Source organism: Cibotium barometz, chromosome 10, assembly GCF_041138505.1.
Source record: "Cibotium barometz isolate CiBa-2024 chromosome 10, ASM4113850v1, whole genome shotgun sequence".
NCBI lineage: Eukaryota > Viridiplantae > Streptophyta > Polypodiopsida > Cyatheales > Cibotiaceae > Cibotium > Cibotium barometz.
In genome coordinates this window covers 57,999,169-58,025,140 of record NC_141055.1, presented here as the reverse complement: position 1 = coordinate 58,025,140, position 25,972 = coordinate 57,999,169, and the positions used below count along the sequence as shown (strand labels likewise).

The 25,972-nt window shown below is 44.4% G+C and overlaps 1 protein-coding gene across 3 annotated transcripts in view; it reads left to right on the top strand.

Moving 5' to 3' along the window:
* The window catches only part of LOC147635100 (Haloacid dehalogenase-like hydrolase (HAD) superfamily protein), a 37,949-nt gene that overhangs the window by 10,091 nt on the left and 1,886 nt on the right, over window positions 1-25,972 (top strand). For 2 of the 3 annotated variants that reach the window (XM_086804391.1, XM_086804389.1), the window contains one exon: window positions 12,409-12,855. The exons of the other annotated variant lie outside the window; for it this stretch is intronic. In XM_086804391.1, the coding sequence (XP_086660517.1) occupies window positions 12,409-12,528 (120 nt within the window). In that variant the 3' untranslated portion in view covers window positions 12,529-12,855. Of the gene's footprint in view, window positions 1-12,408; window positions 12,856-25,972 lie in introns of those variants that run through there. 3 annotated transcript variants of the gene reach the window in all.

The window sequence follows — 25,972 nt, the reverse complement described above, 5'->3', positions numbered from 1 at the left end:
CTTCTGCATCTTGGATATCCATGACACAGTACCTCCTGTGAATGTAAACACATAACCGGTAGTAGACTTCCAGTTATCTGGATGACCGGCATAATCCGAATCCGTGTAACCATGCACTAATGCATCCTGTTTGCCAAAGCATATGCACATATCCTGTGTGCCCTTCAGGTATCTCATGATACCTTTCACTGCTTTCCAATGCTTCTTGCCAGGGTTGCAATGTCCGGCCTGGTAGCAACCATGGCATACATGAGACTGCCACAAGCTGAAGCATACGAAATCTTGGCCATATCAGCCCTGTCACTATCCGACTGTGGGCTGTCCATAGCACTGAGTTTCACATATGGAGGCAAAGGAGTACTAGTCTTCTTCCCCCCCATCCATATTGAACCTCTGCAAAACTTTGCCAATGTATTCCTTCTGAGACAAATACAACACATGCTGATTTCTGTCCCGAAGTATCCGCATACCCAAAATGTCATTTGCATCACCCAAATCCTTCATATCAAAGGTTTGATGCAGCCTCTTCTTCAAGGCATCCATCTCTTTACGAGATTTCCCGGCAATCAACATGCCATCAACATACAAGATGAGGATCAATAGACTGCCATCCAAAGCTTTCTTGGTGTATAAGCAGTGATCTATGTCACTTCTCCTGAAATTCTGGGATTTCATGAATGTATCAAATTTATGATACCATTCCCTTGGTGCCTGTTTGAGCCCATAAAGACTCTTTTTCAGTTTGCATACAAGCTTCTCCTTTCCATTCACTGCATAATCCTCTGGCTGTTGCATATATATCTCCTCATGGAGATCACCGTGAAGAAAAGCAGTCTTCACATCCATCTGAATCAAATCCAGATCATCATGAGCAACCAAAGCTAATACAGCTCTAAGTGTGGTCATTTTGACCACTGGAGAGAAGATCTCATCAAAGTCCACACCATATTCCTGCTTGAAGCCCTTAGCCACTAACCTGGCTTTGTATCTTGGCTTTGCATCAGGTGCAACTTTGAGCCTGTAAACCCACTTGCATGGCAAAACCTTCTTGCCTGTAGGCAAATGCACCAACTTCCATGTTCCATTTGTGTGCAGAGAATCCATCTCTGACTTCATAGCACGCTCCCAAAGAGCCTTGTCTGCCCTCTGTAAAGCCTCCTTATAACATGAGGGCTCCCCACAGTCAGTGAGCATCAAGTAGTCAACCCCTGGAACAAACCTATCAGGGGCTCTGGAGGGTCTTGTGGACCTCCGTACCCAATGACCATCATTTGCAGGTTGCTGTCCAGCCTGCATATCACCTATTGGTGGCTCATGTTCCATGCCATAAGGTTGAAATATCATGCCCGGTATCTCCTCTAATTGTGGGATATCCATTGGGATATCTTCTGCCATCTCTGGCTGTCCATTTGGACCATTTCCAGCACCATTTAAGGGCTGGTTTTGCTGCTGTAATGGCTGATTTACAGCCCTTGGTTGTTGTCCATGATGCCCATCATCATCAAAGATGACTCTGCCAGGCTCCTGTTGCCTTGCAAGCTCCTTATACATGCATGTTTCATCAAAAATGACATCATTGCTGCGTATAATCTTTCTATTCACTGGATCCCAAAGTCCATACCCCATTTCACCTCTGTCACCATATCCTAGGAATATGCATTTGTGAGACTTAGCATCAAGTTTGGTGCGCATTTCCCTGCGTATGTGCACGTACGCAACACAACCAAACACTCTCAAGTGCTTGTAGGACGGAGGCTTCCCTGTCCATACTTCCTCTGGCACTTTCCCACCAAGCCTCATGTTAGGTGACTTGTTTATAAGATGAACGGCTGTCATAACAGCTTCAGCCCAAAAACCACGAGGTAACGCAGCATGTGACAACATAGAACGGACCTTCTCCTGAATGGTCCTATTCATCCTCTCTGCTGTCCCGTTTTGTGGAGGATCATAAGGAGTAGAGAGCTCTCTCTTGATGCCTTTAGCATCACAAAAGTCCTGAAGTTGTTTGGACATATACTCTCCACCATTGTCGGAACGCAAAGCCTTCAGTGTTTTACCAATTTGATATTCAACATGAGCAACAAACTTCTTAAACACTGAGAATGTATCACTCTTCAAACGAAGAGGATAAACCCACACCTTGCGTGTGGCATCATCAATAAAAGACAATATATTTTGCCCCTCCCAAAGAAAGCTGAGGCATCTCACATACATCTGTATGCACAAGCTCTAACTGAGCATCTTTCTGTCCAAGAGCTTTCTTGTGGGGGCACTGGAGTTGCCTGCCATATATACAATGCTCACAAAACAGAAAACTTGAGAACTTTAGAGAAGGCAAGTAACCAAAACGAGACAATTGCTCCATTCCTTTGACACTCATGTGTCCCAACCGGCTATGCCACATAGAGATTTCCGGCAGCTCAGTTGCATTTACATTAGCATGGTGACAAACACCTGCATGCATGAAGTAAAGAGTGTCCACCTTAGAGCCTCTGGCAACAACCAGTGAGCCCTTACTAATCTTCCACTTTCCACGACCAAATGTGGTAACATAATCAGCATCATCAAGCTGTCCAGTAGAAAGCAGGTTCTTCTTGATCTCAGACACATGCCTGACATCATGGAGCATAAGCTGTGAGCCATCTGAAAACACAAGCCTCACATCACCTCTGCCAAGAATCTTGCATGCATGGTTGTCACCCAAATAAACTGCTCCTTCATTGCCAGCAGTATACCTGACAAACAAGTCTCTGCAACTTGTGACATGAAAGGAGGCACCTGAATCAATGATCCATGAGTGCATACCATGACCATCTCCTGCAAGAAGTGAATGGGCATCAAGTGAAGACGTGAATAGGACTTCATCCTCATTGTCACCTGCATGTGACACATTGACTTCTTCAATCTTGACTCCACTTTTGCTCTTTGGCTTTGCATCTTTGGCTTCATCTTTGTCTTTGTCCTTTCCTTTGCCCTTTTCCTTTTGATCATTCTTCCATTTGTAGCATTGCTTTTTGATATGTCCCTTCTTGCCACAATAATGGCATTCCAAGTCCTTTTTGGAGCGGGACTTGCTTCTTCCCCGTTCTTGGCTTTTACCCCTTTGTTGGGATCTTCCACGTGCATTCATTGCATTGGACTTTCCAACAGAGTTGTTCTTTCTGTTCATCTCCTCTTGAAGGAGAGCACCCTCCACATCTGCATATGACAGCATAGCATTTGAATTGCTAGTGGCTGTCCTGAATGTGTCCCAACTCTCTGGCAAAGTGCATAAGAGAAAGGTGGCTTTGAACTCATCGTCCATTGCCAACTTTTGATTGATGACCTGGCGGACAACACCATTAAACTCATTTAGATGGGCTGTCATAGACGCCCCTTCCTTCATTTGAAGACCTATGAGTTTCTTCAACCAATACACTTTGCTTGAGGCACTTTGCTGGGCATACAAGTCCTGCAATCTTTGCCACATTCCCCAAGCTGTCTTCTCTTCACGTATGCTGAAAAGTAAAGTAAAAGCACTGGGTTTGCCAAATGTCATAATTATGTGAGCCTTCAAGCTTCTTGATGTGAAGCAATGAAGAGCTCTCACCTGTGGTTGCCATAGCAATATGCAACCTTTGACACAGTCAATGCCTGACTCCCTGCAAGATGTGCAAACACTGCACCAAAGCACACAAAGTGCTCACGTTTGTTCTCCCAAAGTTTATCTCCCACTGCGGAAGCACAAATGCAACTCTACTCCCACTGTATGTGATAAAATCACCAAAATCTGGTTGCTGCAGATTTATGACAGCACTTTAGATGTGCTCTGTTCCCCTTCCAAAGTACTATACAACAGTACCAAGTGCTCACCAATGATGTACCAAATCTGTACCGGCAAGTACAGCAGCTGAAAATGAGCCTTTTCCTCACTCAAATCAATGTACAGCCATGCCAAAACTTGTACAAAGTTGTACCAAATCTGTACCAGCAAGTACAGTAGCAATAAATGCTCTCCTGGCTGTCCAAATGAGTGAAAATCAGACCTTGACAATCCTCACCATTGCATACAACAGTCCCGGACAGAAATTGAGCAAAAGCCCCTTGATTCAAGATCAATTTCTGATCATACATGGTACAGTAACGCACATGAAGGCATCCAGAGTCTTCACAATGCTTCCCCCTGGCCACATATACATCCAGAGTCTTCACAATGCTTCCCCCTGGCCACATATACATCCAATACATAAAAGCCCCTTGATTTACAGGCACATTGAGTGCTTGACAGGCATCAACACATTGCCCAAAGCATCAAATGCCAGTGCCTGCATGCAAATCAACCCAATCGGCACAAAAGCCCTTTGATCTGCACTCCAATTTCCTGCAATTTTGGCCCGAATGTGAGATTGCTCACATCATACAGCATGTATGAATGCCCAATGGCACAATTACATCAAAAGCCCCAAATTTTGACATCCAATTTCCTGCAAATTGACCCGGAATGTGACCAATGTCACCCAATTTTGCCAATTTTGCTCAAAATCTGAGCAATTTGGCACCTATACCTGCTCAATTGATGATTGTACCTGCTCAATTGCAAATCCCCAAAAAAAATTGAAGCAAATACCTTTGAAATCAGTTGATTTTTGTTGCAATTGCAGGTACAGTATCTTGATCGTGCAGGTGGGCGTCGAATTTGCTGTATTGATGCTGCTGCTGCTGCTGTATACTACTGTTGTACTATTGCAGCGATACTTGGGGAGAGTGACTCTGCAACAGGCAGGCCAAGGAGGCGCTCGGCAGCTGTATTCATGCAGGTGACGTCGGGCTGCATCAAACCTTTGTAGTCGGGCAGATGCAGGCGTACAAGTTGGTGTTGGATGTGCCGGGCGACACTTACATACTGGATGTGGCCGAGGAGGCTGGGCGAGAAATGCCCTATTCTTGCCGGGCGGCCGCCTGCTGGTAATCGTCCAAGAAGGACTGCCCGTCCTGGTCCACAGAGCCCGCCACGACCTTGCCCGTGCACGACAAACAGGCGCCGGTAGAAACAGTGACACGGAGCCTCTCCCGCACGACGCCCGACTCCTCCAGCTGAGCGCCGCCTGTTGGTTTTACGCCTTGTGGTCAGGCGTCTAATGCCCAACGCCTTGCTACGCCTCGTTCGTGGCGATGATGACCAATGACTTGTGCAGCTGCTGTCGCCCGCCTCAGCTGCCTGCGTAGCATCTGCTGCACTCTCCACAGACTGCGTGTTGCCCTACAAAGGTTGCTGCGCACCAACCGGTATTGGGCTTGGACAGCGTTCTGAAGCAATCAAGCAGTGTAGCCATGCGAGTAGTTGGCGTATAGCAGGTCCAATACGACTAGCAAGTACCAATGAAAGTGTTTATTGAAAGCGAGAGGCAAGTGCTCAGCAAGTCTCTACAGTTCTGTTTGCCAAGGCTCTGATACCAATTGATGGAGTGAGTTAGGGTTTCATGTGGGAGACATACACAGAGAAGAAGAGAGAGAGAGAGAGAGAGAGACATGTGGGGATAAGTCAACTCATCAAGTGTGAGTGTGTGACTCCCCTATCACACATGTATATTTGCACTAGTACATATAGTGCACTTAGTACATTAAAAGTACTAAGTGTACTATGTACTATAACTTATGGGCTTGTACACACTATAAGGGTGGGCATAATGCCTTTACCCCAACAACAGATAGCAGTTGATGGAGTGAGTTAGGGTTTCATGTGGGAGACATACACAGAGAAGAAGAGAGAGAGAGAGAGAGAGACATGTGGGGATAAGTCAACTCATCAAGTGTGAGTGTGTGACTCCCCTATCACACATGTATATTTGCACTAGTACACATAGTGCACTTAGTACATTAAAAGTACTAAGTATACTATGTACTATAACTTATGGGCTTGTACACACTATAAGGGTGGGCATAATGCCTTTACCCCAACACTGAGTACTGAGAGGGCAAATGCGACAGCAACGTTATGGCCATATCCTCTGATGATATCTCCTTCCCAGCCTGAAGAACTTCCTGCTCCCGCATCGTCGATGACTTTGCAGGGTTCATAACCCGCATCTATACTTCCAAGGAAATCCTCTTCATGGGCGATACCTTGTTATAAAGAGAAGCCAAATGCTGCCATATACCTCTGGCCAGTGTCACATGCTTTATATGATTGATTACCTGCGGTGTGCAGTTGAGGAAGATAAATGAGCGGACCTTGGCATTGACATGATCCCACAACTGTGCCTGTGCCTCCCGGTCCTTACGAATCGACGGTAACTCCCCTTCCTCTACCTCCGACCGTGGAACCCCAACAACGATGAAATCAGCAAGGTCATAAGACTCTAGAACAGATTCCATCATAACCTTCCATATGTCGTAGTTGTTCCTGTCCAACTGACGGTCCACCGAGAACGTGGGGAGTGTCGGGATCTTCACATGTCTCTCAGCCATCTCAAGCAGATCTGCCATTGCGGGGATGTAACTGAAAAGGGTGGGTGGGTGGGAACAAAGAAGAACTTAACCTGCAAGTGGCTGTCCAGCAAATCAGCCCGCCTTCCTCTTGCTTCTCCTCTTCCCGAACAGTCCAAAACAGTCCACCAATTAGCAACGCAACAGTCCCCATCTTGCTCAGAAAATTCCCAAGAACTATCAAGAGCCTAGGGCTCTGATACCATGTCAGAATATGCAGCGAAGATTAAGACAAAATCTAAGAACACAAGAGCAAGTGCAGAAAAATACAGCAATGGAGAGAGAGAGAGAGAGAGAGAGAGAGAGAGAGAGAGAGAGGCGTGTAACTCTGCTCTATATACACAAGGAAAATCCCAAAAAACAAGATACATGTGGCAAGGGGCTGTGGGGCCATTATATATGGCCCCAACACTGCAATCGGCCTACTCTAGGACAGCCGATAGGCGCATGAACTCCACGACCTTCATCTACACCCAAACGGCCAGGTGTGTACTGTCGGCCAGCATGGAAACAAGTCCACGACCTATGCAAGGCAGTCGGCTACCTCCAATAGGAACACTGCTGTAGTTGGCCAACAACTAAGACCTCCTGCCACCACAAGACTGTCACCAAAGCCACAAAAAAATAGGAAAAATACAGGGAGTGAGGAAAAATGAGAAAACACCTAAAAGGGTAGGCACACCCACAACAGAGACCCTGGTAAATAGGTATAGATAGGAGATGACTTCTAACAGACTGCTGGTCGGCCAGCCGACTAGACATAAATATGATAAACACAGATCCGCATGTTCTCCATGCAGCCGACTGCACCCTTATGCAGCCGACAAGTTCTTCCTTGTCCTTCTCCTAGTCACCCTTGCCAAATTTGCACTTCATGCTCCAAAACCTAGTTCTAACTGATTCTTGAGTTCCTTCTTTATCTGTTGCCCTTCAGGACTAGCCTCAGAGAATGGCCATGGCAAATCTTGCACATGACATCCCCCTCTGCTAAACTTGATGACGGGATTCCAATCTGCTCTTGGATGACTGTCATCATCCCATTCTGTTCCCGAAGTCCCTCTGTCATCCCATCCGTCTCTGGCAACCCTTTTCACTGAAAACCCAGCCCGGTCTCCAAATCCACTTTGACTCTGAATAAGATCTATGCATCTGTTCCATCCAATCCCCAATCCGTTCCTGCCCTATCTCTGAACACCATCTTCCTGAGAAATGAGTCTGGCACTCACTCCACCCCTTGGAGGATCATCCTCCCTTGGAACCGTTGCCCGAAAGCCTTTCCTGGCTCACAAGACTGCCATCCCCTTTGGGCTTTGTGGAACACCACCAACCAACCTCCTAGGAGCTCTTCCCGGTCTTGTGTTCCTTGCCTCGGGCTTCGTACCTATGCACTTTCCTGTACCTTGGACCTATACACCTTCATATGGGACTAAATCAGTGTTTAGCCTTACTGAGCCTGATGCTCTGGTACCAGAGTAGGGAGAGTAGAGAGAGAGAGAGAGAGAGTAGAGAGAGAGAGAGAGAGATGGCTGGAAATCCAGTATTTCATATGGTACAAAAAGGTACATAATCCTTACAGCCTAGGGCTGCCTTGAAAAGATAGTAAAATACCTATTCTAGTCCTAGTCTAGACCCACACCCAAAGTGGGAGTGAATGAATCACAATGATGAGCATTAGTGCCTTTATATAGACCCTTGGACCACTAGAGTGCTGGCCGACTGGACATAAATATGATAAACGCAGATCCGCCTGTTCTCCATGCAGCCGACAGGTTCTTCCTTGTCCTTCTCCTAGTCCAACCCTAGCCAAATCTGCACTTCATGCTCCAAAACCTGGTTCTAACTGATTCTTGAGTTCCTTCTTTATCTGTTGCCCTTCAGGACTAGCCTCAGAGAATGTTCATGGCAAATCTTGCACATGACAGTGTTAATGCCAAAGTCCGTTCTTTCATCTTCCTCAATTGCACACCACAGGTGATCAATCACATAAAGCATATGACGCTGGCCAGAGGTATTTGGCAGCATTTCTCTACAATAGGGTATCACCCATGAAGAGAATCTCCTTGGAAGTTCAGATGCGGGTGATGAATCCTGCAAAGTCGTCGACGATGCGAAAGCACATCAACAAGCTACAGGCTCTTCAGCAGGAAGTTCTCCAGACACGGAAAGAGATATCGTCAAAGGATATGGCCATAACATTGCTATCGCATTTACCCTCTCAGTACTCAGCCTTTTACTCTTCTTTGATCACCAGTGGCAAGCTCAGCACCATCACATGGGAGAAGCTTGTGCCCATGGTCTTGGACCAGGAAGAGTGATTCACAAACCCTCCACAAGGCGGAGGTTCTAAGGCCTTAACTGGCCAACGGTCGAAAGGCCGTAATAACAACAAGGGCAAAGGGAAGGCTTCATCGGAGTAGTCTTCTAAGAAGAAGCCCGATTCAGACTGAGAGAAACTGAAGGCCGAGAGGACCTGTAATGATTGTGGCAAGAAAGGCCACTATTGGAGGAAGTGTCCCAAGCGGACTGGGAAAAGTGCTGATCCTTGGAGATGTTCGACACGAATGCTTTATCTTCTTCGAGTGAGGAGGCAGTTGGCTTCACCGCAAACGATACTCGCGAATGGATTTTTGATAGTGGTGCTTTAGGCATACGACTCCTTCCCGTGACTTCCTTCAAGATCTGAAACGGCAGTCAGGTCGCATTTTCATTGGCGACAATTCCACCATACCGATACACAGTGAGGGCCGGATGGAGATCATTCCCGATGGCAGAGGGAGGAAGCATTCCTCTCGTGTTCTTTACGTCCCCACCTTGGTTTTCATCTGTTATCAGTGCATAAGGTGTGCAAGACTGGCTTCTGGGTGGAGTTTGAGGAGCATTCTGTTGCTCTACGGGACCGCAAGACTGGCCAGGTTGTTTGGGAAGGCGCCATGGAGAGTGGTATATACAAACAATACACATAATAGATATGCTTGCAAGGCATGTACAACGAAATCCAAGAGACCAACTCTTCTCAAGAAATCATCACATGTGCAGGTTGGATACACTGAGATCGTGATCGTGTAATGTATCCCCATTCTTTGTGACCCACTGGTGGTCATAGAGAACTCAACATGCGCATTGGCCACCACCATGTTCACATTCACAATGTCACAAGCCATCATGGCAGTTGACTATATCGTATCTTGCATTTCCTTGGTTACTTTTTTTGTATAAATGAAAATTTCCCCATCCCTTATAGCAGGCCTCCCATGTGCAGCTACCAAGCTACCAGGGGCACTTCTTCTATGCAGCTTAGGCTCACCCATTCGAACCACGTCTTCAAAGACAAACCCCCCATTTGCAGTAAGGAGTTGTATCTCAAAAGCCTCCAAGTTAGTGCCTCTGTCCAACCACCACCCACCAGGAGCCTTGTTGAATTGAAGATCCTTGGCTACTTTAGTAGGATTCCAACAGTGAGATTTTGTGCGGAACATGGCATCAAGCGGGAGATGCCCAATACAGGTTTGCCGTCAGAGAATGGAGTAGTTGAACGTAAGAACAAGACTATGGTGGAGATGGCGAGGACGATGCTAGAGCATCATGATCTTCCTCGTCCTTTTTGGGGAGAGGCTGTGGCTACGGCTGTAGCCTGTCCATATCCTCAACCGTTCTCCGACAACTTCAGTACCGAACATGACTCCCTTTAAGGCATATTTTGGCAAGAAACCTGATGTCTCCCATTTCTATGTGTTTGGGAGCGATGCATATGTTCACATTCCGAAGAAGTAGAGGGGGAAGCTCGACTCAAAGTCCCAAAAGCTTATCTTTGTGGGATATAACTCTCTTTCCAAGGAATACAAGTTATATGATCCAGAGAGGAACGAGGTTGTTGTCAGCAGGGATGTGGTCTTTGATGGACATGTTCCGGTTTCCACTGTTGATGAGCCACCACTTCGTGGAGAACTAGAAGATTCCGATGGTGATTCCCAGTCGATTGTTCCAGCTAGACAGCCTCAATCAGTTGAGGAGGTTGAGCCCGCAACTGGAGATGAGCCCTCGCAGCAGCAAGAGACTCCGCGTTCTGTTCGAGTACCCAGGTGGTTGGTAGACACTCTTCGGAAGTCAGGTGTCACGGAGCTTCCTCCGAATGGACCACAGAGGACGGACCTCGAAGATCGCACACAGTTCATGATAAAAGTCATTCAACGGAGCTTTTATAGGTAAACTATGCTTTGATGTCTCGTATCATGCAAGACAAAGAGCCCACTTCCGTCAAGAAAGCCCTTGCACATGATACTTGGAGAAAAGCCATGCAGGTGGAACTGGATGCCACTGAGAAGAATAACACTTGGGAGTTCGTACCGAGGCCATCGAAACAGTCTGTCATTGGTGTCAAGTGGGTCTTTAAGACCAAGTATACGTCAGATGGGTCGGTGGACAAACACAAAGCCAGACTTGTGGCTAAGGGTTATGCTCAGCGGGGCCGGGCATTGACTATGAGGATACCTTTGCACCGACAGCAAGGATGACCACGATTCGGACAGTTCTTGCCCTTGCTTCTTCTCAGCAATGACCCGTATATCAGATGGATGTTAAATCTGCGTTCCTTAATGGTGACCTGCAAGAGGAGATGTATGTTGAGCAGCCTCCAGGCTTTGAGGTTCCAGGATCAAAGGGGATGGTTTACAGATTGTAGAAGGCCTTTTATGGTCTTAAACAGGCTCCCAGGGCTTGGAAATCAGAAGATTGATTCCTTCTTTCTACTGACTGAATTTCAGAGATCAGTTGCAGATCCCAACCTATATCTCTTTCGGGAACGCAACATGGTCACGTTGATCATCCTTAATGTGGATGACCTCATTCTCACCGGCGGCCATATGGAGCACATTGCAGAAGGCTGCCTTGTCAAAGGAGTTTGAGATGACCGATTTAGGCTTACTCCACTTCTTCTTGGGATTGGAGATCTAGCAGACCCAAAGGGGATTTTTGGTCTCTCAGCAGCGGTATGTTCATGAGTTGCTTGAGGCCTTTGGGATGGAGAACTGCAAGCCTATCACGTCGCCGATGGATCCGAACACGAAGCTTAGAGTGGATGATCCCTGTGAGCCAGTTGATGCCTCTCTGTACCAGAAGCTGGTTGGTTCGTTGATCTGGTTGCTGAACACCAAATTGGACTTGAGCTTTCTTGTGGGGTTGTTGAGCTCATTCATGCAGACGTCGTTGAAGTCTCATTGGGACGCAGGATTGCGGATCCTGCAGTATCTGCAGGGTACGAAGGATCTTGGACTCTTCTACACCGCTGAAGGTGACACGAAGGAACGAGTTCGACTCCAAGGTTGGAGTGACTCAAATTGGGGAGGAGATCCAGACACAAGGAGATCCACATCACGCTACATTTTTTCCCTCGGCTCAGGAGCGGTTTCATGGAGCAGCAAGAGGCAGCCAACTATTGCCGTTTCAATGCCACTACGCCTGGGTTCAATCTTGGTTCGCTGATAGCGAGGAGCGTCATCACACGAGAGTAGAAATAGGGACCACCTATATGCTCTTATGTGTGTGTGTGTGTGTGTGTGTGAGCATATCTTGATACAAAGTTCTACACCCACTATTGGGCACTGATGATGTTAGTGGGGATGTCGTAGTATCTAGTCCATACTATGCATAATGGAGTTGATAATTATATAGTCTTGTGGGTTGAATGCACGTTCCTAAAAGGTGAATTTGGGCATGTTCTTGGATTCATCTAGGTATATATACAATGCTTCCCTATCATGTAAATGTCAATGCACTGAACAAAAAAAACTGAAACAGCATATCTCTTCCAAAATATTGGTAGAGGCTTTGTAACATTTGATGGCCCCTCTTTTGTGTGTGCGCGCTTGCGCAAAATCACAAGCTGGGCAGAGGTTTAACTGGTATTTTAGCCTTGGTAATCCCCGACACTCTGCTGTAAATGTGCAGGTTTCTCGGATGGGTGTGAGCAGTGTTCTTGTGGATAATGGTGTTACCATTGAGGCATTGAGGGAAGGTTTGACAAACCATACAAGACCAGAAAATCGAACTTCATCAAAGTCAAGTTGATACTATCAACCATCTGGCTATCAATTGAACAATGCCAACTATAATCTATACTAAGTGCAACCTGGCTAAGATGCTGTTTTTTAATAAGATAGTGCCTACATAGAAAGCATCATACTGCTCCATGAAAGAAAAGTGGTTGATTCTTCAACATGTCATGATAAAATTTGCATCAAATGATAATGCCCTATCATGGCATGTCCTGCTCACACTGAACATGCTAAGGCCTGCACAATTATTGGCATCTCTGAAGATGATTTTGATTGGCCCATTTTTTAGTGCACTTGAATATAAGGCCATAGTATATTCAAAAGGCACATTCATTTTTTAGATTTTGAACATGATGTATACAATTGTTGTTTGCATTACTGAAGAGGTTCGCAGAGATGATGTGACGACGTGTTTGCCATCGGAATGTTTTCTTGATTGATGTGGAGAAAGGAGAGGAGGCAGTTGCTTTGTATGGGACTTTTCAGTGGGTAAGAACATGTCGTAATGAGAATCGTTGCTTGCTTCATGTGAAGTCACAGACCATGATACTCTCATAGAAAAACTGGGTGCTTACAGCTTCGTCTGCATTGGAAGTGATGAATAAACTCGAATCAGTCATGTCTATTCTCCTTTTTAGTGGACCAAGCCTTTCCTTTGAGTTTCCTTTGAGGAAGTTCTCGGGATCTTCTGTTGAACTAATCATTGATCCATGACACAGTAGAAAGAACCACCGTAAGTGTGGGCTATCATTTTATGACACGGGTCTGCATGGGACAACCAAAGGGGAGCAGTAGTCCTGAAATTTGACCTTTGTGGGGATGCATGGTATTGTTTCTCATCCTAACACAACTTCACAAATACATGGCAAGGTTTATACAGGTGGTAAATCCTGCATAAACTCATTGCAGTACATTTCTGAAGCACCAGTATCTATGAACCCCCCTGCCCCCTTATTTGGAAGTTCCTCCATGACCGCGAAGAAATGGCCATCTTTGGCGGCGTTTCCTGACATTTGAAAATCCTTTGCATCATTCCTAGTGTCCAGTTGTTTCTTTGCTTGGCATACACCCTTGGTTCTTCTAGAATTATCCTCATTACGCAAGTCTTCTCCAATCTTCCTTTTCTCCTTTGTCGTTGGATAAATCTCAATGGTGGATGTCCAATCTCTTCCTCCACCAGCAGGGAACTTGACTGCTGGTAGACAAACTTTGCTCTCTAGTTAGTAGAAAGGAACGTAGTGAAAGGATGAAAGATGACAATGCTCTCAAAAACTTGTTAGTTCCTTAGATGTCACAAGGACCTTTATTCCTTCATGCAGAGCCTTATTCTTGTAAAAAATGTTTGTGGCATCTTTCTTCCTCATGTAGAAAATAAGTCAACGAGTTCAACCTGCGTGATGTCGGACACCTTGCAAGGCCTTATTCCTTAGATGTCACAAGGACCTTTATTCCTTCATGCAGAGCCTTATTCTTGTAAAAAATGTTTGTGGCATCTTTCTTCCTCATGTAGAAAATAAGTCAACGAGTTCAACCTGCGTGATGTCGGACACCTTGCAAGGCAACGAATTGATAGGGTAAAATCAAGCTTCAAGAACATTTTGACAAACGAAGGATGATCTTTTTGAGGCCTATAGTGATGGTATACAAGAGTTCTCATTCTTCATCAACTAGGCTATAACAAGGTTGGAGTGAAGATCAAGTGTATGTATCACTTTTCGCTCAAGGTGTGAAGGACTAGGTCAAGGAGCCAAGGTTGCTAGCAATTGTTCTCTGTCTTTCATTATATTGATAATTGATCCCATTAGGTCTTTGTTTCTATAAAATCTCCTTTGTTTTTGCAAAATTTCATTTAGTATCTTGAAACTAACCAGCAACGTTGACATGTTAAGAGATCATGAGATCGGCCCTACAGTTTTAGGTTTTGATTCTAGATTATACTACTCTGGCTTTCTTTGAAGTATACATTTTCACAACAGCAAATAAGTTTTTCTTGAAAGATAATTTTGAAGGTCATCATATCATGTGTTGCATCTTCATATATGTATGTGAATGCATTTATCCTTATTTTGGTATTATAAAAACTCATGTATAGTTTGTCGAGATATTGAGCTCACCTAGTGTTGCGGACATTGATCACTTATTTGGGTGATAGCTTTCGCACTTATGCCAGTGGCACGGTGAAAAGATGCAGGGGGGAAGAGATATTGAGCTCACCTAGTGTTGCAGACATTGATCACCTATTTGGGTGATAGTTTTGGCACTTATGCCAGTGGCATGGTGAAAAGATGCAGGGGTGAAGAGAGCTTGAGCTCTTGTATAGTTTGTCGAGATATTGAGCTCACCTAGTGTTGCGGACATTGATCACCTATTTGGGTGATAGCTTTCGCACTTATGCCAGTGGCACGGTAAAAAGATGCAGGGGGGAAGAGAGCTTGAGCTCTTGCAAGCACACACACTCACACAAGCCCTAGAAGAGAGCACACAAGGTGAGGCTGAAAATTCTTTTTCTTCACACAACAAAAGAGGTCTACAAAGAAGATAAAGTGACTAACACACATAATAGAGTATATACAAGCGGTCCATAATGTGAACACGATAAGAGGAGTGGGTAGGTAGTCGGTGTAGTCTAACTGTAGAATCTTTGGCGAAGATATGTTGGTGCCGACTACCAAACCTGCCAGTGATGTAAATGTCGAACGGTTATGCGGACACCTCGTGAGTGTTAGATCTTGTTGAGCTTGACATCTCAATACTCCCTCTCAAGCTCAACTTCAACTCATGAACTCTAAGCATATCTCGAAATCTACGGAGCTTCTCAGCTCCCAAGACCTTTGTGAAGATGTCAGCTATACCTGATCCTGAGTGCTGACGTAGGTAAGTTGATGTCACCTGCCAAGACTCTCTCTCCCTTATGAAGTAGTAATGTATCTCAATGTGTTTCGTTCGCGCATGAAAAATTGGGTTCTTGGCCAACTGTATATTGCTAAGCTTGTCACAATATATGATAACCTTTCTCTCCACATGCAATCCCAAATCAGCAAGTAGCTTGCGTAACCAAGCTATCTCACATGCTACCACCGCAGCTCCTTTGTACGCTGCCTCTATGCTCGACAAGGCAATTGTGGGATTCTTCTTGCTGCTCCATGTCCAGCAGCACTTTCTAATGAAAACATAAATCCATTGGTAGATTTCCTATTTGAGATGCTACCTGTCCAATTTGCATCTGTGTACCCATATAGCTCCAATGGTACACTTGCTACATAAAACAATGTATAATCAACAGCGTCAGACACTGTCAAGATATGGTTTGCACGGAACTTGCATAAAATGGCTCTCTAAGCTAATAGTGTAACTAAAATCTGGCCTGTTGATCGTGACATAGATCAAACTTCTCACAATCTTCTTGTACATAGTGGGATCTTCCAACACATAACCTGCATCCGCACTAAGCTTGCCATTTCGATCTAATGGCATTGAGATTGGCTTACAATCAGCCATCCTATACTTGACAACATGTCCAATACATAATGTCTTTGTGACAGCCAAATACCCTCAGGTGTGTGAGTGACCTCAATTTTCAAAAAGTAGCGTAGATCTCTCAAATCCTTCATCTCAATTCCTTTTGAGAAGACTTTTCATATACTCAATCTCATCCAAGTTGTCACCCCAACAATAAGATTATCTACATAGATGGTGATGATCACAATACCCTTATCACTCCTGCGCATATACAAGGAGTGATCTGCATCTGCCATATGAAAACCAATAGTAACAAGATACTTAGCAATCTTGTCATGACATGCTCGTGGAGCTTGCTTCACCCCATACAAAGCCTTACGAAGCTTATGCACACTTGCTTCAATCCATACAAAGCCTTACGAAGCTTACACACATACTCTGGGTGACATGTATCCTCAAAACCTGGTAGCTGATCCATATACAGCTCTTCTTACAAGTCACCATGCAAGAACATATTTTTTATATCCATCTGATGTAAAAACCAGTCTTTAGCTGCTGCCACCGCAATCATAACTCTCACAGTTGCCATCTTTGCAGTTGGGGCAAATGTCTCCTTAAAATCAATCCCATGTGTTTAACCAATAGCTTTCTTACCTTCAGGCAAGAACACCAAATCCCAAGTCTCATTTTCATACAATGCATCCATCTCCTCATCCATAGCTTTCTCCCAACACACATTTTCAATAGCCTCATCAAAATATGTGAGTTCTACAACCTGCACAACTTTTGCCATATAAGCATAGTGATGTGCCACATAACCATCATAAGTCAACCGTTGCACAAGATTTTTGACTCTTCCAGATCTTCATAACTTTGCATTCATGGCTTCCATAGCCTTCTTCACACCAAGTGTCCTCATTGTTGGAAATCTCTGAGCCACTAGAATCTCCATCAACAAGAGAATGCCCTGTAGAGATATCAGGCATACCAAGGGGCTCAATCACTTTCTCTTTGCCTTTATGTGATGTACCAACTACATTTCCGAGAAGATGCCTCCTTGATCCACGTGGAGGAGAGCTCCTACTAGCTTTCACCCAAGATGTGTTGTGGGATACAAGAGCCTTGGTCTCTTATTTATACAAGTTTGGGGAAAAAAGCTATGCTTTTTCCCCTTAGAAGAATCTACTAGAAGGGCTTTTCTCAAAAACTATCGAATAGATCTTTATTTTCTTCTTTTTTTTTAAAAAAAAATTAAAAAAAATAAACATGGCACCTAGCGTTTTATTCTTTTCGAAAATCCCACGCTGCTTCTCTTTTCGCGTTTTGGACTGTCTGGCGCTTTTCTCTTGCGCTCTTTTTTTCCCTACGTGTCTTGCTGGCCGGCGCCCATGCTTTACTGCTGCCCACGCTTCGCTGCTGCCCACGTTGTATGCGCCTGTTCTACGTGGCAGCCAGCCGCCAACGCTTCAGCTGCGCGCCTTGCGCTTGTTGCACACCTTTGCTGCTGCACACGCTGCTACTTGCGCTTGGTTGCACTGCAGCGCCTGGCGCCTGCTTGTAGCCAGCTACCTATATATGTGCCGTCACCTGCAGCTAACCATATGATAGTGCTTTCATCAACCACATGACAATGCCATGTGTCAGCTACATGTGCCACGCGTGCCATGTCAGCTGCACCTGTACATGTGCCACGTGTCAGCTCTGCTGGTTGGTGGGCCATGTGTCAACTACTGACTGGGCTGTCCCACAAGGTATCTCAGCCTGCTGCTTCCTGCAACAAGGTAAGAGAAAGACCAAAAACATGCACATGTACATACAAATGGGCACGAACAAACATGTACTCACACACACACAACATGTATCTGTATCCTCACATGTGTACAAACGTACATATGCATATACAGATCAAAACATGATTAGTGAATGTTAAACATGCTTAAAACATGATTACAATGCTCAAGATAAAGAGGTAAAATATTCAGTCCTGTAACATACCCCCCTCTTAAAACAAAGCAATCGTCCCGATTGTTTATTCAAAGGATCTGCCAACTGAAACAGAACCTAAGAGAGCAACGAGAAAGGTATGTCTTGCCAACTGAAACAGAACATCGGAATACATAAATTGAGAGCATCCACTTTGTGAATAATCATGTCCCCTTGGATGCTTTACTTGCTCTGCTCATGACCATCCCACAGGACCCACGATCAGCAGTACATCATGAACAAGAATAAACACTGATGCATATCAGACGAAAGTCTAGAATAGGCGTCCCCATTCTTTGAAGATATTGGTATATCCATGAATCAAACCATGTGACTAGTGCACATATATCATAGAAATCCCATAGGCAGATATATTGTCAGTTCAGTATCTCGGGTGTGTTGATAAGAACACCAAGCGACTTCCAGATCTCATCCAAGTGAACTCTGTGACAAAGGAGCAGAGTCACCCCCCTCTTGAGTAACAGGTAGTACTCCAGAATGATAGCTGAACCTGTTGAAGCACTTTCTAAGGTAGGCTCCAAACCAAAAGCCTTGAGGTAAAGTTGTAGTATCCTCGGTGAATCTGCCAAGTCACCGTCCTCCATCCACTTCAAATCCATAGGTGAATAGTTCACAAACATCACCATGTATCGACGTGAAACTTTCCCTCTGACTTTTCTTTCTTTATGTGCCAAAATCTGTTCCGGTTGAAGAATCTCATCAAGTTCTTCTACCTCTGGTTTTGTCTCATCAACTTGATCTGTAGGCACGGCACCTCTGAAAGGTCTAAGAAGACTCACATGGAATGCATTATGAATCTTCCAATGATCCGGTAACTGAAGACGATAGGAAACATCACTCATCTTCTCAATCACCTGAAAAGGCCCATAGTACCGCATACTCAATTTAGGGTATAAGCTCTGTTTACCCTCCATTTTCTTGAGTCTAGCCTTCTCAAATCTCAAAAGCACCCAATCACCCAAATCAAAAACCAATGATCGACGGTGAAGGTTTGCTGCTGTCCTCTGTTTCTCTTGAGTCCTTTGAAGAGCCACCTTGACCTTTTTGTAAGCCTCATCCATATTCTCCACAAAACGATCCGTCTCAAAGATCTTATCTTTTGTATGCAGGATTGGAGGTACTTTCTTCCCGCCTTCCACAATCTCGAAAGGTGCCTTTCCTGTCGAAGTGTGAATGGTGTTGTTGTTAGCAAACTCCACCAAAGGAAGATACTTTTCCCACTAATATTCCTTATGATCCGAAACATAACACTTTAGAAGATCCAATACAACTGAGTTGGCAATTTTCGATTGCCCATCTGTTTGTGGATGGAAAGACGATGAAAACTTCAATGAAGTCTTCATGTTCTCGAACAATGCTCTCCAAAATAAACTCGTCATTCGAGGATCTTGGTCACTGACAATAGATGTGGGCATCCCATGGTATTTGAAGATATTCGTCAAAAATATCCTCACCATTTGCTCTGCATTAATCTTCTTCCCGACTGGAATAAAATGAGCCTGCGTGCTGAAACGATCTATGATAGTCCAGATGCCATCATTCCCATTCTTTGTCCTAGGAAGAGCAAAGATAAAATCCATAGCAATACTCTCCCATGGTCTATCTGGAATAGGCAAAGGATGAAGTAACCCAGGTGTCTTTTGACGGTCATACTTCACCTTCTGACAAATGATACAATCACGAACAAAAGCATCAGCATTCTTGTGCATAGTAGGCCAATAAAAGAATGCCTCCAAAACCTTCACTATAGCCTCAATACCATGATGGCCTGCATAAGGTGGAGCATGGCATTCTGTCACAAAAACCTTCTGCCTCAACTGAGATGTGACACACAATTTGTCATGCATCATCAAAAATCCTTCCTTGAGAGAATAATGATCAACTCGCTCTCCTTCAGTCAAACGATCTCAAAATCTGAGTCATGAGCATATTGTTCTCGCATATCATCAAGTTCATGATGAAAGATAATGAAGATGGCGGCCACATGTGGTTTCCTAGACAAGGCATCCGCTATGTGAGATCCCTGTCCCCACCGCACAACGAATTCAGGGGTGCTAGCAGCGGAAGCAGCATTTCTTGCGCGGGGCAGGGTCCCTCACTCGGGGCCTCGCCCACGGATATCCAGACAAGAGACTAATCCATCGGTTCTTCCAAAACCGAACCCGGAAAAACTTCCCTTGCCCGGAAAGCCCGGGCGATTCCTCCAGGATAATTTTTCTCTAACTAGTCAAAAGCCTTAACTAACTGAACTGATCTGACCGAACTCGTAAGTCCCATAGTCAGATCAGAGAAAAGATTGCACTTGAATCATAGAGACCAACGCTTTTTTCCTTATTGAGAGGCACAGGCGTTGATTCTTTTCCATAGAATAATTTTTATCCGGGATTTACTTCATCTATCGTACCATAACAGAATTGAGTCTCAATTTAGGGATCCATCAGTCCAGCCTAACCCCATCCAGTCCCGTGGGTTAGCCAACTGCGCCTAACCAACCACTGTAGTGATGGATCCAATTAAGAATTTGGTTAGGTTTTGTCCTGGGTACTAGGGAAAAGAGTTCCCAGGCCCCCTAGCCGAGTATTCATGTAAACTTAAAATTAGTCACACCACTTACACACCCAATATGAAATTACCTTTTTCACAGAATGAACTGTCTTTAAAACAATCATTAGCGCTAGGTCACCTGCAAAGGATCCTAAAGAGTGCTGACCATATGGTGCTCGGGCTTTGGGTCGCCGACGATACCCACGCGTGCGTCGAGGAAGATATTGGAACAAGGAGTAAGAGTTGTTTTTTGAATTCGGGCATGGATCTGGTTGATTGACCTTGCTAGTCCTCAACGGATGAGTCCATGGCTCTTTTATATGGATCCATTGGTTGACCTTGTTGATCTTCAACGAAGATTCTATTTTGATATGTGAATATATTGTCGGTTACTATGAGTTAGGAACTATCGAAAAGGCCCCTTGAGTAGACATGTGGTGAGCATTCTGGCCAATGATGCCATAGGTACATCGATGAAGGAATGATTGGAATTAAGGATTCATTCAGAGATTTTGAGGATTATGATCGGTGTCAACCATAAGGAAGAGAAGATTTGCTTGAACTCCACCCAAGTGCTAGGTGCTATTCCCTGATGAAGAAGTGTCGACCACCATTGAAGAGCATTACCCTTTAGGAAAGAAGCTGCCTTGCGTACCTTAGATGCCTCTGTGAAGTTACCACCAAAAAATGCCACATCAAACTGTTGAATGAAGGCATATACACCTCTTCTTGCAAATCCCCATGCAAGAATACATTCTTTACATCCATCTGATGTAAAGACCATTGCTTTGACACAGCCACTGCTATCACAACTCTCACCGTTGCCATCTTGGCAACTGGGCTGAAAGTTTTCTCATAATCAATGCCATATGTCTGCGCATACCCTTTGGCTACCAATCTAGCCTTGTACCTGTTTATGCTTCCATCACTGTTATGTTTAACTTTGTACACCCACTTGCATCCAATGGCTTTCTTGCCTTCAGGCAATTGCACTAAATCCCAAGTTTCATTTCCATATAGTGCATCCATCTCCTCATCCATAGCTTTCTCCCAACACACATTTCCAACAGCCTCATCAATGCATGTGGGCTCAACAACCTGCACAACCTTTGCCATATATGCATAGTGATGTGCCACATAACCATCATATGTAAATCTCTACACAGGGTTCTTCACTCTCCCTGATCTTCGCAGCTTTTCATTCATGGCTTCCATAGCCTTCTTTACACCAGGTGTTCTCATAGCTGGGATCCCAAGCTCCTCATCAAGGCTCATATCTGAGCCACTAGACTCTCCATCAATATGAGAATGCCCTGCAAAAATGTCAGGCATACCAAGGGGCTCAACCACTTTCTCTTTTCCTTTACGTGATGTAGTAATCACATTTGCAGGGCTGGTATTATGACGCAGCCTGCCACTCCATGGTCTATCAACAGACCCACTAGATGAGGACTCTCCTGGTCCACTCAAAGACTGTGATTGCTGACCTGCATTCTGTGCAACCACACTTCCACTCACATCAATCCCAACAGCTTCTTTTTCAGCAGCATACCAGCTGCTCATCTCATCAAAGACAACATCCTTGCTTACCCTCAACTCACGTGTAGCAGGGTTATAACACCTGTATCCCTTTTGCTCAAGGGAGTATCCAATAAACACACATTTTTCAGCTTTCGGATCCAGCTTCGTTCTCAGCTCATCTGGCACATGCACAACATATGCAATGCACCCAAAGACTTTCAGATGAGACAAATCTGGTTTTCTGCCAGTAAACCTCTCCTCTGGAGTTACATCATGTATGGCTGCAGTCGGATCCTGTTCATGATGTATACTGCTGTAGAAACAGCCTCAGCCCAATAGCTATGCGGCATATTTTTCTCTTCCATCAATGCTCGCGCAATCTCAGCAATGTGCCTGTTTTTTCGCTCAGCAACTCCATTTTGCTGCGGAGTGTATCTGCATGTAAACTGTCTCCGAATACCATTCTTCTTCAAAAATTCAGAGAACTCATTGGAGAAGTACTCTCCCCCTCCATCTGACCTTAGGCACTTTACATATTTCCCTGTTTGCTTTTTAACCAAAACTCTGAAATTCTGAAAGTGAGTGAACACCTCACTCTTCTCCTTCATGAAATATACCCACACTTTCCTTGTGTGGTCATTAATGAAAGTCACATAATACCTGCAGCCTCCCATAGATATAGTCTTCGTAGGACCCCATACATCTGAATGCACAACATCTAGTGCATTTCCGCTCACATATCTGTTACGTGGAAACACATGCTTTGTTTGCTTCCCAAATTGGCATGCTTCACATATTTTCTGCATACCTTCCACTTTAAATTTTGGCAGCCCTGTCACAATTCCTTTTGCCTGCATAGACTTCAATCTCTGCACATTTACATGTCCAATCCTTTCATGCCAAATGTGTGTGTCTGCAACAATTCCTGAACCATTTGCAAACATCGCAGCACTCATTTCAGGCATGTCTACATTCAATGTAAACATTCTGCCCACTCTGTTGCCTTTTGCAACCAACCTGCACTTGTCTTTAAAGTCTTCAATATAACAACCATCAGGGTTAAACCGAACTTGCAAACCTTGCTCAATCATTTGGCCAACTGAAACCAGATTCTTTGTTATGTTCGGTACATGAAGTACATCTGCAAGGTACTTCACTTTGCCATCCTGCATAGACAATGGCATATCTCCAACATGAGCAATTGGATGAGCAGTGTCATCCCCTGTTTCCACAAAACCTGGTCTTTCCGGGTTTTTCATCTCCTTGAACCACTCCCCATGACTCGTCATGTGGTTCGAAGCGCCTGAATCCACATACCATACATTATCTTTTTGTGCTGCATCAACATTTTTAGACACGGCATTCACGACATGCTGCATAACAAACAACCTTTCATTATCCTCATTATTTCTGCTTGAGGATGCATAGTTGTTTTGCTGCACTTTCCCATTTTGCATGTCAGCCTGCTTCTTATAACATTCTGCCTGTACATGTCCAGGCTTACCACAATAATAGCATTCACGTGCATCATTATACTGCCTTTGCCAATTTCCACGGCCTCTTTGACTCCCCCTGCCTCTGAATTTGCCTCTTCCACCTACGTGTTGTTGTTGTTGTTGTTGATTCTGGGACTGTTGTTGTTGCTGTTGCTGCTGGCCATAATTCTGATTACCTGTTCGGCCACCTCCTTGACCGCGTCCACGGCCTCCTCTACCTCGTCCTCTTCCTGAACTCGTGTAGAAGGCCTGTTGCTCTGAACTGTTTTTACTTTGTGAAGACTGTTGGTCTTCACCCAAGCTCCTCTTCGATAATCAGCATAGACACCAAATCTGTAAAGTTGGGAATGTTTTCCCGCGTCTGAATAGACGTCTTGAACGCCTTGTATTGTGGCCCGAGACCACGTAGACAGACTTCCACCTTATCATCATCATCTACTGACACACCAATAGATGCAAGGGATTCCACAATACCCTTTATCTTCAGCGCATAGTCATTCACAGACATGCTCTTTTTCTCCACAGTATGAAGTTCATTCTTCAACTGTATCTTGCGTCTCTTGGTATTTGTTTCATAAAGCTTTACCAAGGTATCCCACGCCTCCTTGGGGGACTTGGCATCCTGAATGTGCCCAATCATGGTGTCCTGTATACTAATGGATAGCCAATACATAACCTTCCTGGCTCCTTGGTTCCAGTCTTTAAACTCTTTCACATCTGCCAGCAGTCGGATTTATATCCGGTATCTCCGATGCCTCTTCATGCTCACCTTCTATGTAGTCCCAATACATCTCATCCATTCACATCTCATATCATTCATTCACATCCTGATTCACATGACATCACATCTCATCCATTCACATCACATATCATTCATTCATACTTGTCCGACTCACATCACATTATATCCACCCATTCACATCTATCACATCACATTCATCCATTCACATCCATCACATCACATCCATTCACATCCATTCACATCCCATAACATACATTTACATCCGATTCGCATGACATCACATCTCATTCATTCACATCCCGATTCACATCACATCACATCTCATTCATTCACTCAAATCGACATCACATCCTTTCACATACACATCCACATCCATTTTTTCACATACGCATCCACATTCATTCTTCCACATACACATCCAGATCCACATTCATTCTCATTACATCACATCCTATCACATCCCATTTTGGGGGTTTTTCTTTTATAAATTGCCACATGTACCCACCTAACATGCCAGCACATGGTGCAGCTGCACATCGAGCTTAAATCTCAATAGTCCGGAGCTCTTCGGGAGGCACTGGCAAATGAAATCCGATTGAGGAGATTTCTTCGCAGAGCAGAGCTATAAGGTAACTATTTCGTCCATTGGACAACATTTTTGGGCTAAAAATACGTTTCGGGCACGTTTGGACCTTCGTTTTTCAGTTCACAGGTGTTCACGGGCACTGCACAGGTAAGTTTCAATTCTTTGCAGAACTCTGTTTATGGAACTGCAGGAAGGGTGATTGGTTGTGCAGACATTGTGTGTACTGCAAAAGGTCTCAAAGTTGCCATTGGGTGTATGTATGCAAATTGAGGTCACTGGTTGTAACAATTTGGGTACAGTATAGTATCGCTGCAGAGAATACAACAGCTTGTGTAGGTCAAAAAAGAGTGTTGTTTTTGGTAAATTTGTGTTGTAGACAAGATGTCGAATAATGGAATAAACTAGATTGTTGTAGAGAAGCTTGACAAGAACAACTTCCAAGCTTGGAGGTTTAGATTGATAAATTTTGTGATGGAAAAATGTTACTAGGACTACATTGAAGGTGAACATAAGGAGGCCCCAGAGATACCAGAGATTAATCTAACTATTGCATATGTAAAAGAATTCAAGGATTGGAATCAAGGAGCAAGTAAAGCCATTTATTGGCTTTCTAATAGTATACAGAACACCATGATTGGGCATATGCAAGATGCTAAGTCACCTAAGGAGGCATGGGACACCTTGGTGTGAAGCTGTATGAAATCAACACCAAGGCATGAAAGATTCAGTTGAAGAATGAGCTTCATACTGTGGATAAGAAAAATATGTCTGTGAATGATTATGCCTTGAAGATTAAGGGAATTGTGGAATCCCTTGCATCAATTGGTGTTTCTGTTGATGATGATGATAAGGGAAAAGTGTCTACGTGGTCTTGGGCCATAATACAAAGCGTTGAAGACGTCTATTCAAACTCGGGAGAACACTGCCAACTTCATAAATTTGTTGTCAATGCTGATCATTGAAGATAAGAATTTGGGTGAAGATCAACAGTCTTCACAAAACAAAAACAGTTCAGAGCAGCAGGTCTTCTACACAAGTTCAAGTAGAGGAAGAGGTAGAGGTTATGGACGTGGCCAAGGTGGTGGCCGAACAAGTAATCAAAATT